Raw genomic sequence first — 14,759 nt, forward strand, 5'->3', positions numbered from 1 at the left:
AGCGACAAGTGAAAGTAGCGTGGCGAGGAGGAAGCACTAGCCAGAGCTTCTCAGGCTCACTGGAAGCAGTGCAATCGTAAACGTAAAGGTGCGTCAGTAAACATGCTTAGATAAACACGACGCGACAACACACACTAGCCAAGCTTTCGTCTGCATGTATTTGTTAGTAAGCTAGCCGAGGAGTCCTCGATGGCAGTCGTAAATGAGGAGGCTAAGAAATCAACGTCTTCAGAAAAACACCTCTACGGGGCAAGGAGTTCCCTGTTATAAACGAAATATCAGACTCGAGCAACTCTCAAAACACCAGTTGATTTGAATAACGCGGGCTTAATCGCTATCACTGATTGGCCGTTAGCCGTGACGCGTCACTGCCTTGCTATGGCTTGGCCATGGCCTGGCTGCATGCAGCCTAAGGTGCAGCTGAATCAAAGCCATCAAAGGGCGCGAGCTGATGTGAACTTCTGCGATCAGGAGTGCACGAATATCATACACTTTCGAATATCGAATTGAATATCACCCTATTCGATTCTCTGAACGAATCAAATAGTGAATTTCGTTTTCAAGTTTACGAATAATTGACACGATGTTCGGATAAGGATGGGCGCAGTTTTCTTCTACAGCTGACAAAAACAGGGCTAACTCCGACATCGCACTGTACACTGTCCCGATAAGTATGCGCGAACGTTCAGCGCTATGGCGCGGTTCATTCGTGTGCGGCGTTCACTGAGCTCATAAATGGCCTCCAAGATTCGTTGAGGTGGCAGGGCTGAGGCAGGTTAGTAAACAGTGCAATTAATTCCGATCTCGGAATCCATGGCTTATACTCAACTCTCGCCTTCCATCTACTGAGATGTGGTGCTAGTTTATTAAACTTTGGTTACCAGTATCAAAAGGTATGAAGGTCATAAAGTTAAAATACTGAATTCGTTTTGCGTTCCTCCATAGCGGTGTCGCACGATTATTCGTGTGCGAATATTCGCTCAAGTACCGAATGTGCGTGCTAATATCGGATTCGTATTCTATTCGTTTTTAAATTTAGAAAAAGTGCTGTTCGCACACGCCTACAATCCTCACGTGTTTATCCCGCTTTATTTATCGGAAGTTTAAGAGAAACAGCACAATGAAATTCCTGCAAAATTTCCCTGCAGCGACCTAATTAGACGTCGCTTTTTCAGATAAATGAAATTTCAGAATCTTCGATACGATAAGAGCGTTTGGTCGGTTTGGGCTTTTTATTCTCCTCTGCTGTCCCCAAAGTTATAAATTCTTCGCTAACATAGTTACAGTGTTTATGTGCTGCCCACATTGAACGTCTTCGTCGCGGCAGCGAAAAAAGAAAGGTGCGAGGCGCCCGAAGGGTTTTTTCGATCGAGGAGCTCCTTGCCCACATCTGGCCACAGCTGCGGAGCTGTTTCCCGACAGCTGGCCGGCAAACATCTGCTTTGGCTCAGTTGCTGCTTGCTGCCGGCAGCTTATGAGATAAAAAGGAAGCAGAATTGTTTTTGCAAACACCATCGCATGTCTGGTTTCTCTCTCTCAGAGAGCACTTTACGGAAGAGGTGTTATTTGCGCAAACGTAGCTTTGTTTGAACAGTTGCACTATTTCAGGGGCGTTGATGTGTACGAAAGACAGCCTAGTGCAGCTATTAACAGGCAGGTCGAATAAGCTTAAGTGACGCCAGCAATTACGAATACGGAACGTGCACCATATATCTAGACCGTTGACAGAGCGACTCAATTTTAGGACGCAGCTGGGATTTTCTTTGCTACATTCTTTTTGTATAAAGTATTTTACTTCTTTGTTCGAATTATTCTTTGATAATTTTTATTTTTTTATACACAATGGTTATTCATTTGTCTTTTTACTTATGACCTTTATTAGCCTTGAGGTCTCACTTGTTGAGTTTTGACTTTTGTGTTGAAGTGAATTAATGGGTGACTGAGTGAGTCAAATAAGTAAATCCGAATGCTTGGTCGTGTGTCTCGGTTGTATTTTTGTTATACGCGTTCACATACGACCAGCATCAACCGCGAAGCGAGTGTCGACAAGAATTCACCAACTTTGGCCTGAGACAAACGAAGCCGCGAGCAACAATGGGTGCGCCGCGAAAGAAGTAATTAAAAAACAAAAAATAACCGCGTCTTGTAAACATGCGGCGGCGAGCTCGCGAGCATGGTGCCGCGCGGCGCCGGTTACACATATCAAACGCTTTGTTTACGTGCGTGGGCGACGCTGTCATGTCATGAACTGCCAAGCAAAGATTGACAGAAAGTGCGTTTGCCGAATAAATCGCAGCCCGCCGCCGTCGAGCGGCGAGCGCTCCGCTACGTTGCAAGCTTTGCGCCGTTGGCGTGCGCGCAGCGTCGTCGTCGGAAAAGCTGGGATGAATGACCACCCGTGCGGAAAGCCACGTTTAAACGGCGGAGAGCATGTCGTCATCAGCACCGTGTGAGTGCGTGTCACCGGGCGCGCCGGGTGGGATTCGTCGCTGGCCGTATTCCCGCACGCTGAGTCCCATGGCTAGAAGCGACGTTTTCTCGTTCGAGACGAGATGTTTGACCTTCAGCATCATCCGTTGCTAAGGCACCGTCGTCGTCTTAGCTTCGGTTCTGCAATGTGCTTGAATGAAATGTCCTTCGCCGTCGTTCGCTGTCGGTGACACAGTCGAGTGGAGCAATTAGCGCGTCGTGGAACGGTGCTGTAGCGTGCGAAGCGCTGTGCGGATCGTAGCGTTGTGTAGTATACGTAGCCAGCGAGCAGCGCAACATGCAACAACCGCTTTACGCCGGCGTGCTTCCTGTGTTAACTAGGCACAGACAGCGGCTCTTTGTTGTGTTCCTCTCTCTAGTTGACAGGGAGAGATGGAGCAAACGGATGTAGCGTTTCGTAACAATAACTGTGACGTGCCCTGCGGTGGGGGATCCGACGCTTGTTTTCTGGATACTCGACGCCAGTCATCTGACGTCGCCGGTATCGCCACATTGAGGACGATCGTTCTGTGTCGCCGCCTGTGATGCCAGCGTTTCGGTCGCATGTGGGGACTAGTGCATCGTTTAGGAGCGCCGTCGGAGCTCCGGGTTGCGGCGCCTACAGAGCCGAGCAGCCAGTATGTTTTGAAAGAGCGAAGATCGTAAGAGACGCGCTGCAAATGCTAATGTTTTGCACCGAGTGTTCTTGCCGAACTCTTCTTTTTTCTTTTTTTTTCGTGGCGAAAAGTGCTTGTCATGCTGACGCTGCTGAGCATTCCGTTTGTTTGCTTCAGCTAATTCCTTCCTTTTACTACACAAGACAAAACTGATGAACTGCCATGTCGGTGTTCTCATTCTAGAGCCCATTCACATGTACTAGTCATTTTTGAAAGCACTCTCACCTGTAGCCATAACTCTTGTTATTGAACGACACGTGATCCTAGTCATGGCAGGAGTTGGTGTGCTAAAGCAACACATCAAAGGAAGATCATGAATGGAAGTAATACATTTGACTCTCGTTAATTTAAACTTTTCTAAGTCAAACTTTTGAAACCTTTGAGCTCTTCTGCAACAGTGTGCGTAAATCTGAGCAGACTTCAAGCTACTTTTTTCCTCATATGCGTGCCGCAGAAATGTTTCGCACAAGCCAGATTTGAGAACAGACATTATTATTAGTGACTTGGAACAAAAAATACTTTTCTTAACTATCCCGTCCACAGCCCTCACCCTTCAGCTTGTTTCCTGTCATCTGAGTTCGGGCTGCAAGTAGGTAACGTCTACATAATGCTGTCGGTCAAGCATGGAAAAAACTGCCTCCACTTCTTCAGCCATTCTCTCATGCTAACAGTGACGTACGTCCTATTTGCCCGCGTCTTTCCGAGTGCCGTTTCTTTCTGCAGTTGCAACTGTCAACATCGCGCCACGCGACAGACGTATACCACTCGCCTGTCGTGTCATTCATTATCTTGAGATACCATGATACCCTACACTCTGTATCTCCCACTCAGCCGGTCAAGGTGGAGTTAATCACGCATGAGATTTCACAACCCTCAAGAGGTCTTTCTTTTGTTTGTTTGTGATTTGGCTGCTGAGGGAAGTGGGAAGGTAAAATGGGGTCAGCGTAGTTGGCGCAGTGTGACGTTGTGCGATGCTAGAGGTCCTCACCTGCTGGTTCTTTCTTTGCCGTTGCAGAAAAGCAATCCAGGGAGAAGTCAAACTCCCCGCCGAAAATGGAGAGGCGAGGCAGTATCGCGCCACACCGGACTGGGGGGTGAGTGGCTTGAAACTCTTTAGTCGTCTTCGTTTTGTGAGGATGTGTGTCAAAATGACTTGGTATCGAAACGATTGGTTTCAGGGAACTGTGTGCGCCACTGATGTGCATTGTGGCCATAATATGTGCGTGTCCATAAAAAGATCGTGGGATAGAGAAGCGTATTGATATTCGCTTATATCAATGAAAATTAAGCCCGATGCTTATCAAGTATTGCTGTTTGGCTACCAAAAATTAATAGGAAAAAACCTAAAGTAATGTTCAACGGTCTCAGAAGAGAACAAAAGTTCACGATAGAGAGTGAAGCGTTGGAAGTGGTAGGGAATACATCTACTTAGGGTAGGTAGCTACCGCTGATCCAGGCCATGAGAGTGAAATAGCTAGGAGAATAAGAATGGGGTTGAGTGTATTTGGATGGTAATTTTGTGTAATGAATAGCTTGCCAATAATGTCTCCCAAAAGAAAAGTATACAGTAGCTGTAGCTTACAGGTTCTCACATGTGGGGCAGAAATATGAATGCTAACGAAGAGGGTCAGTCTTAAATTGAGAACAGCACAGCAAGCTGTGGAAAACAAAATGATAGCTTTAACGTTAATAGACAGGAAGAGGGCAGAATGGGTCAGGGAACAAACACAAGTTAATAATATCTTAGTTTAAACCAAGATAAGAAATAGGCGTGGGCAGGGCATGTAATGCGAAGGCAAGATAACCACTGGTCCTTAAGGGTAACGGAGTGGATCCCAAGAGAACGCAAGCGTAATAAAGGGTGACAGAAAGTCAGGTGGGCAGAGGAGATAAGGAAGTCTGTGCTGACAAGATGGCTGTAGCTGGCAAAGGAGTAGGTGAATGGGAGGGCTATTGGAGATGTCTTTGTCTTGCAGTGGGCATAGTCAGACTGATGATGATGATGACGAGGCTACTGTCAGCTGTCAAATATGATGCTCTTTTGTTTTTGTTTTTTTTGTCAATGCAGGTTTGTCAATATGTGTGGGAGTCGTTAGTCTGTGTCTGAAGGTTTGTTGCCTGCTTTGATTTTGACAGCTTAGCAACAAACGAAATCAGTGCTTAAAGAGCAGAAATTACTGTGCATTCATCAAAGCTGTGGTGTTAGCGGGGCACCGAAGACGGCTCTATCCAATTTTTGTTTTCAGTAAAAAACAACTGTATGGCTCTTTCAGGCTATGCTGGTGTTTGTCTGGCAGCATTAGACATATTTGTTGCTCAGAAAACTGGATTTTTAAAACTTTCCCGCCGCTCGGTTCGAACTCGAGGCGTCAAAACCGAAAGGGGCGCCGTAATCACTTCCTGAACATAAATGGGGGTGTAGGCTGGCCTTGCAGATCCATGAATGCAAAAATTGTCTTGGTGGTGCCCAGTTTGCTGATGAAAACAATTGATGGTGGCGACACCTGGATTTCATTTTTTTATCTTGTTTTAGCTTATCAAAACACCTTTTGTGAGTTTGGTGAGAGTAGTCTCTTTGTGATAAGAACATGGTAATCTAACGATAGAAGCGAACTTAAACTTGACCTCAGTGTCGTTTAAATAGTTTATTAGGAATTGGTTAACATCAGCCACGCTTGTAGTGCTGTTTGACATCTGCCTGTTGATTAAAATTGTGTGCATCCGTGATCTTCATGAAGTGCATACTGATGTGCTGTTGCATGCAATATAAAAATAAAGTGTCAGCGCTTACTTGGCAAGTCACGTCTTCATTGTGCTGCTTTGTTCTAAAAGACACATACATAGGCGATGCTACAGATAGAATGACCAAACATACATTGAACCGAACTGTTAGTGTGCAGTATGTTGATTAGTGTAAACAGTTTGATAACTGGCTATTACAAGCATTGTTTAAGCATGGGTGACAAATATTAGGCAGTGAGTGCATTAGTGCCGGTTGTTACCCTGTCTTTAAGTTCATTTTCCTGGCTATGGATGCCAGGGCAGTCTGTAGGTTCTTCTAGACATTTATCTGGTCAGTGAGTCATATTCTAAAACAAATTCTCTAGAAGGTTAGCTTTGAAAATGGCGTGATACAAGAGTTGAAAACATATAGAGCATTTGAAGAATTCCCATCACCCCCAATTTGCTACCCCGTTCTTAATTTTATGTCTGCCTAAATTCAGTCAGCTATCTTCTGACCAACATGTTGCCTTGAACCATGTATTTTAACTAGTATTTTAGTGCTGTCTCGGATAGTAGGGACCTTGGGACCTGTCTTTAGAGGAAGGGAAGACAGCATACTGTTTAGAGATGCACACATGCTTCTTCATTTTATAACTTGTTTTATTTCTGTCGTACTGGATAGAGGTTGGAAATGCGAAAATTCTTGACATTTGAGGAAAGGACCTATTCCATTCACCAGAGATGAAACGCTTATCACATACTTGGGGAATAATTAACTTTGTGGTGGGAATAGGTTTCGATTGGGTGATATTTCATTCATTCAGGCTTGGTGACCGTTACATGAAGTCGTGCTCATGGGTTTTTAGTGTGAATGCTGTAATGTGGAAGCCAGATGTTTAGGTTTGTTTGTGCTGACCAGTTAAAGTAGCTGGTTATAAATGACAGCAAAAATGTTAAACTAACTTTCTTGCTGTGTGTGTCCAGACTCAAGTTTCAGGTTCATTTTTTTTCCAGTTTGTGATCATCATTGCTTTATCTGCTGTGGAGGCATTTGGTACCATTTAAGTTGCTTGACATCTTGTACATCTGAAAGAGCTCAACAAAGGTCTAAAAATTTGAATGTGCAGTTTTGGCCAAGGTGTGTTAGGTTCGGACGAAGTTAGGCATTGAAGTGATAGTTAACCAACTCTACCTTTTCAGAGAAATGTGCAGTTTGTTTGCTTCATGGTGACTTCCTATCTTTTACTCAATGTAACATGTGCACCATGGGCCAACTGTAATGAACTGTGTAAGTGTAATACACTAGATATCACTTATGGCATGAGAAACATGCATATCAGGCATATCAGGCACATCATTTATGCATTTATTTTCCCAAAGTTCCATGCGTGGCGTTGCAGTTGCTGGGGTGTGATATAGCTATACAAGCACAATAAAATTAAAAAAAGTAATTATAGACATGATACGAGACATGATACGAGCACTTTATTGTCAGTAACAGCACAAAATGAAAGCAGGGCATTTCATTTTCGAACATTGCATATAAAAAATGATGGTGTAAACATTTCAGTTCTAGCTCTGAATTCACATACTTTTTGTCATGATCAGTCTTCTCAGATCTGTTGCGAGGGTGAACAATGTACTTTTCTCTTCGAATAACAGTTTTGATGTAATAAATGTTATGAAAAAATTTAAACCTTAACTTTCTCCTCCTCACTTCAAGAGGCTGCCGTCCTGACACGTGTTTTACTCAAAACAAACTCGTTAGTTGCCTCAACTTCATGTTTGTAATTTCATAATTTCATGTCGTATGATATTTTTGGATTCATGTCTGCGTAATGAAGCCAGTAGATGACTGTTAAACTCACAACTCTGTGTTTGCTTTATTGGGCTTCAAGTAGTACTAGAAGGCTTTCAATAATGTTGCCTTCCTCGTGGCATTTCGATTAAAAGATGGTGGCCCTTTTTTTTGCCAGGAAAGTGCTATCAATGGGGACCACTTATGGACAGCCACTAGTGCCTCTGGGGATCTCTGTTACGTGGGAGAGAGTGAATGCTCAGTGAGTACCGTCTTTGTCAGTCTCATTCACTGCGCGGTGGATTCAGCGCTGTGATGTTCCCCCATTCTCTGAGCTCACGTGCATATGTCTTCAGAATTTCCACTGCTTAGGCAGCTGACAGCATGTGGAGGTGGCGTTTGGAATTAACTTTTAACTAGTATCTTTGTCAGGTTTGCTTTTTTTTTTTTTAAACACACTGCGTATTTTTCAGTTTCTTTACTCTCAGTTTATAGGTTTTGCTAATTTGATGCAGCAGTTTGTGTAAGGGTTTGCTTGCTCATTTTTTTATATCAGATAAGGCGGATCTATTCTATGTTTTTCTTTTTCTGTTTTGAGTATTCAAGAAGCTGATTTTCACATTCAGCATCGTTATTAATTCAGTCAGTGCAAGCTTACATGGGAAGTGATGGAAAGGTGTTGTTCGAAGTGTGTGGAATCTTTTTTGATTTCATAAAAATTTTTGAATTGCTGGCCTGTCTGTGCAAATACTCAAGCTGCCTGCGTTATAGTGAACGACTAGTGACTAGTTTCTAGTAAAAGTTAAAGCCTCATATAACAGGTACCAAGAGGTTGTCCACTCTCATTTATGTCCAGCTTTGAATTGTGATTTCTAAAAATTTTTGTTTGCTTAGCTACCAGTGTATTTATACTATACCTGATACAAATTATATCCGCTTCTTTTCTGCGCATTTAAAAAGCCGGAATAATTCAGAGTACTGTATAAACTCGTGTAAGGGCTGTACTTTTTTTTTACATTCGGGGAGGTACGGCCCCTACACGAACGAAAAAGTAACGTAAAACCATATTTTTTTTCTCAGTTATCTAGTCCTAAACAGAGGATGCCACCCATACATAGGTGTGGCCCTTACATGAGATTATATGGTATATAGTATAAAAGAACGACATACAGAAAAAAATCTGATCTTTCATCTTTTCATGCTTTCAGAAACACGGACCCCGGATGAAATGCCCAGCTTGTAAAATAACTGTTCACGCCGGATGCATTAGCATTTTAAGTGATAAGGTAAGTTGGGGATAAATATAAACTGGCTTACCTCATTTGTAGCCAATGTCTGCGCATTATGTGTCTTTTCTTGTTCAGGTCTTGCTTTGAATTACCGTATTTTCCGGTGTATAAGACGCACCCTTGTATAAGACGCACCTGCCATATATGCAAGCTGTCACTGAAAAAGTTCTTATATAAGACGCACCTGTGTATAAGACGCACCCCAGTTTACCCAGTTAGGCTAGTGAGGCTTAATCAAACACGCTTGCGCGACTATCGCGAAATGCACTGTACCTGTGAGCAATTCTTAAGCAACGCTAAGTGATCGAAAAAGGCAACACTCACGCCATACCTGTCCACGTTTTAGCAAAAAGAAAGAAAAAACGATACAGCTCCCAATATGTCCATAACAACATTTTATTTCTACTTGAAACCTTCGAAGTCTTCATCTTCAGATGCGCTATCAAAAGGTTCACCCATTTCTGGAAGCAACTCGGCTGAAACATGCACTACGTACACGGAGCAAAAAAAGTTGCAAAGGGTGACTAAAAAAGAACGCCGGCTTGTCTTGACAATGGCGAGAAGCGCGATTATAACCATCTTTTGGCGCTTATCATTACTTTTGCTTGGGGCCTCCGAAACAGCCGCGCGTTTGTGATCCCGGAAGTCGTCATCCCCGCCGTTTCATGATAAAGATCAGCTAGAATGTCGCGCACGGCGGTCCCGGTATTGAAGTATAAACCGTGTTACAACCATGTTATTGGTAGTGATACTTCTTAGGTGAAAAAAGCTTGAGCATGAACCGGAGTAATCGATGAACTCGCAAAAAAAAAAGATGAAAAATTCGCATATAAGACGCACCCTTGTATAGGACGCACCAGCAAGATTTTAGAAAAAAAAACCGCGTCTTATACACCGGAAAATACGGTACACTAATAGCAACTTCACTGAGTTGCGTTGAAATTTTGCTGTTTACTGGCAAAATCTTTGTTGTACGTACTGGGACAAAAAGAAGTTTCGTTGCAGCAACGTTTCGCCACAATTTCTGACTGTCCTTAATGTATAGTGTATTGAAATTTTTTTCTGAAATCTTAATGCTTGCACGTGGTGGTGTTTTTCAATTTTTTTCTTGCTGGAGACTGCTCTTGCAAATACGTTTTTTATGTCACAATCTGAATGGTTGTCAGTTTTCATAATAGGCTGCTATAAAGCTGTTGTTTTGTGTGTGGATTAGTGAAGTGCCTGCTGTAATGGTTTATCTGTCATCTGTATGTACATTTTTGTTTAACATTTTGTGTGTCATTTAAGATGCAGCATGTTTACATGAGCCACTATTGCTTTTTCATTACCTGAGCAGTTGTTAGAGGCTTTCCGTACTCTTATCTCTCATCTTCTACTTTTTTTTTTTTTTTCAGATGAAGTTTCAGTGTAAGCCAACATTCAGAGATGTCGGCATCAGACAATACCGAGAGGTAGGCCACTCTATGTTTGTTCTGCACATATTTTTTATACGTCAATAACTTAGTCACGATTAGAAACTTGCACATTTTTTGCAAAGTAACTCTTGTGAGTTGAGATGTTCTCCTGGTTGTTGGGTTCATTGAGACAGTATTGTGAATAAGGGTCTGAATTCATACACAAATGATAAATGTTCAAAAATTGATTTTGTTCTCATGTCATTCCCATGATTTATTATTTAACCTCTCAGCTTCATGAAGGTAAGCCTAAGAAGTGGTTTACCTTTATTGAATTGTAATAAGAAGCTTTGATACTAAGCCCCTAGTCACAGTGTCTCAAGCATAATTCCTTTTGTCATTGCATATGATAGCAGAAGTCTAAACTCTAACATGCACTACGGAATGCCCTGTGATGCTAGTACGTCATTACATTATTAATCATTGTTTTTGCATTCATGAGAGGCTGAGGTTGTAGAAGTGGGGATTGGCTTAGAAGATGCGTATTACTGTCAGCACTCGATAATAGGACCTTTAAGAGACCAAAATTTGATCTAATTACAGCTGAGTCAGTCATTCAAATGTGAAGAAACCAATGATTTGTTTGAATGATGGAGCGTTTGCATTCATGGGACCTTTTTAGTAGCACTTGACATTGATTGAAAAAAAAATATTTTGCAATAAATCGAGGGTCGAATAAACCAAAATTCTAATTCAACGAATTTGACTGTACGCTGAGCATCATTACACCTGATGTTGATGGAATCAATGTGTCATTTCAAATGAACTGAATGTTCGAATTAGGCGAGGTCGAATTAATGACGGTCGGCTGTACAACTCTGGTACTGCTTTCATGCACACCAGTAAAGGGGTATAGACACCCAATTTTGGTGGCATGTTTTTTTTCCATACAACGATTTGGAAGACACTACTATGTATGAGTCACCATGTGTTATTCGACTACGACCCCTAAATAATTTATAAGCGAATTTTTCTGTTACGCTGTTTCGGTTTCAACAGCCGAACGATGGCTGTGACGTCAAAGAGTGGTTATATGTCACATGAGGCATGGCAAAACTGCGACATAATCGCTGATTCATCGTTTTAATTCACCGCAATGCTGAAGACAGCCATCCTCAAGAGCCGGAATGACATCGAGTGTAGGAGCAGCTCTTATATTGCTGTTTTGCCATGCCTTACGTGACCTATAATCACACTTTGATGTCACAACCATCTCTCAGCATTTGAAATTGGAACCAAAACGGCACGAGAAAGAAATTCAATTGCGAATTATTGAGCGGCTGTAGGAGAATACCACGTGATAATCCGTGTGTTATAACGCCTTACGCGTCATTACATAGAAGAAAACACGCATGCAAAAGTTAGGTGTCTGTACTCACTTGTGCTCGTAAGTAGTCAAACGGCGGTTAAAACGAGACTAACCTCAATTTCAGCAAACTGTGATTCAGCACCACTGGGTACATAGGCGCTACGAAAAGGGCAAGTGCCAACAGTGTAGCAAGGTGAGCGAGGTTCCATTTAGTGAACTTGGCTTTTTTCTTCTTTTTTCTTTGTTATTCTGCCATTATATCGCCTCAGTGTTATTTTTAAAACAGAAATCAAGAAGAATGTAACAAATCTTAAAAAATTTAGCAGAACTAAGGAAAAAAGAATCAGTCTATCCAACAAGGCGTGGCGAAGAATGGACAGTGCCAACACCTCGACTAAATCTTGGTAGGGAATGCCTTCAGTACACACTTCCATCTCTTCTAAATAGGTATATCCACATTAACCTCAATTTGTTTTCTTTTTCATGTCGTGAACTACATAATTTATTTTTGAATAACATGGTTTAAGTTTCAAATAAAGGGAACCAGCAAAAAAAGACGCAACACAAGAACAAAGAAGGCACACACCACAACGCTGGACTTACAACTGATTTATTGCGATGAAGAATTGCTCAATTTAAAAGAATTTCCTGCCTGCGCACACACCCTACAGACAAAACACTTCGCGCACCACATGGTGACATGGCTACTATAATGATAAAAACTTGCACTCTTTTTCGGTGATAATCACAGACGGCTCACTGACGCATTTTTGCTTATTCTTTCTGATCAGGAAAGCCTCCAATAGTTCACGCTCACGTTTAGTTTCATTATGTATACATACTGCTGTTTTGTGTATTCTCCGGTGCTTCCTTGATGTGCTTGTTTTTTTTTTAAATTGCATAAACTCTTGTGTTGCCTCCCTGTCAATAATTAGGATTCTAGACTCGTAAAGCTGCCCAAGGGCAGCTTTTTTCTATGATTCCTCCATCTGTGGTGCTAGATGGGAAATAAACTTTGATTTGATTTGATTTGATTTATTCAGCGTGTAATCTTGCCTTTACTGCATCTGTTCTCTCGTTTCAGTCCTTTCAGTCAAAACTCTCATTTGGTAGCAAGGTAAGGAAACCCTCTGCTTCTTGGAAACAGTCGCTTCATTGTTTTCATCTGAATTTTAATGAAGACCTTAATTAAAGGAATTTCTTCTGAATTTCATGGTTGGCATATTCTTGCCTCTGGGTAGGCATAATGAATGGGCATGCAGCCGTCACAGTTTAATCAGTTTTTTCCACTAATGGAAATGCACTTAAGACAGTTCTTGGTTGAACAGAATCCTTTGTATTTCTAGAAATTATAACTTTTTAGAGTAATGCATGGCTGCCTTAGACTTTGTTAGATACTCGTATAATGTTACATTGTATATGACAGGCTAGTGATTTCAAGTGGCTTGTATTTTCTGTAGTAGTAGCTTCCTCGATATTCATTTCAGTAGTGGGGTCATATTTTTGACTTTGTATCATTAAAACAGTGCTGCCTATAATAGTGAGCTTCTGTAAATATTTGTGCAATTTGAAAAGCAGGTTTTAAGAAACAGTGCAGCCAACTCAAGTGCTATATAATTTAAATGCCTTTTATCGGTTGTGTACTATCAGTGTCAAATGAAATGCGAACAAAACACGTGAAACGCGAGCACGAACAATCAAGCATATTAGCGGCTGGAGATGAAATACAGGCGTGGCCTATTAACACTTCGGAAGAGTGGTCTTTTCGTCCTCGATGGGAAAATCAACTGCTCTTGTATTTTGCCTCCCTAGTATATCTGCGAGTTGTACTGTTTGCGTTTCAATTCTCTTGTTCGCGTTTCATTTGACGCTGACGCTGTGTTTGAGTATTGCTAAGAGCGCACAGCTATGCTGGGTGATTGCTTTCGACACAATGAAACTCGGTACCAGCACAATGAGACAAAAGACTGAACAAAAGTAGATACCACACACTTGTATTCTTGCTTTTTGTGTGGCAGAAGTTAGAAATCATTGTGGGTTAAGGGTGAAACGACCTGCAGGTCACCTTGTAAATGCTTTTCTCTGTGTTATTTTGTTATCTCTAAGCTAAGCTAGCCTCTAGTTGCACACTCAAATGTTCTGATACTCATACGATTATCATTGTGCCTGTGTCACTATACAATGATATCTTCACCTACTTTTGCGCAAAAGTTTCTATAGCTGTTCCACATACCTACAAAGGCATCTGCATATCTTTGCATCTATCTGTTCTTGTATATGGCAGATAGTGGCTGTTCACTCATTGTAGGTAGTGTTTTTCTCCTTATCTTTCTTGAGAGTGTCAGTTCTGCAGACAGTCGGATAACAGTGCTTCACTTATCTGTGTGCAATTATCTTATCTTGATGTTACTATCTCCGTGTCACTATCTCTGCAGGAGATAGTGGCCATCAGTTGCACGTGGTGCAAGACGGCCTACCACAACAAGGAGTCCTGCTTCAGTATGCAAAGGATTGGGGAGCAGTGCAGCCTGGGGACGCACGTGGACATCATCGTGCCACCCTCCTGGATCGTCAAGCTGCCTCGAAAGGTGGGCATTGCAGCACGGTTGCTCTGTTTCTTTTCTTTTCTTCTTTGAAGCCGCACTGCGTATTCACCGTGAATGCATCTGCAAGCTGCACAAAAAGCAAACGGAGCACTCCATGATTTGCATCTGTAAAGCGTGCGAAATTGCGAGGACACTCTGGAAACTAAAGTGTTGAGAGGCGAAAGCCGAGGACACGATGCCGTGACGACTTCCGGTGGATGCGACGTCCCACCATTCCTGTTGGCCATATCGATACCCAAATTATACATATTTCGGGCATATTAAGTGTTAATTACGCTTAATTATACATTTTTTCATCTTATTTGACACAAATCCAACGTTTTTCCAACCATTCTGTGACAGTTTTCGCCATGCCATGACGACTTCCTGTGGATGTGACGTCACACCGTTCCCGTGGCAATATCGATGTCAGCGCTATTTTGACGCAATTTTG

The 14,759-nt window shown here is 42.2% G+C and overlaps 1 protein-coding gene across 4 annotated transcripts in view; it reads left to right on the forward strand.

The window, feature by feature from the left end:
• Positions 1-14,759, forward strand: part of rdgA (retinal degeneration A) — a 282,782-nt gene that overhangs the window by 215,064 nt on the left and 52,959 nt on the right. For 2 of the 4 annotated variants that reach the window (XR_016285668.1, XM_089560843.1), the window contains exons 2-8: positions 4,162-4,240; positions 7,847-7,930; positions 8,877-8,954; positions 10,352-10,408; positions 11,845-11,913; positions 12,805-12,837; positions 14,156-14,308. Coding sequence is in view for 3 of the 4 variants with exons in the window: in XM_089560843.1 (XP_089416969.1) it covers positions 4,162-4,240; positions 7,847-7,930; positions 8,877-8,954; positions 10,352-10,408; positions 11,845-11,913; positions 12,805-12,837; positions 14,156-14,308 (553 nt within the window). In the remaining variant the exon portion in view is untranslated. Of the gene's footprint in view, positions 1-2,152; positions 2,454-4,161; positions 4,241-7,846; positions 7,931-8,876; positions 8,955-10,351; positions 10,409-11,844; positions 11,914-12,804; positions 12,838-14,155; positions 14,309-14,759 lie in introns of those variants that run through there. The other 2 variants (XM_089560845.1, XM_089560844.1) reach the window with 2 other exon arrangements.

This window comes from Amblyomma mixtum, chromosome 9, assembly GCF_055824585.1.
Source record: "Amblyomma mixtum isolate Tamu chromosome 9, ASM5582458v1, whole genome shotgun sequence".
In the NCBI taxonomy this organism is placed as follows: domain Eukaryota; kingdom Metazoa; phylum Arthropoda; class Arachnida; order Ixodida; family Ixodidae; genus Amblyomma; species Amblyomma mixtum.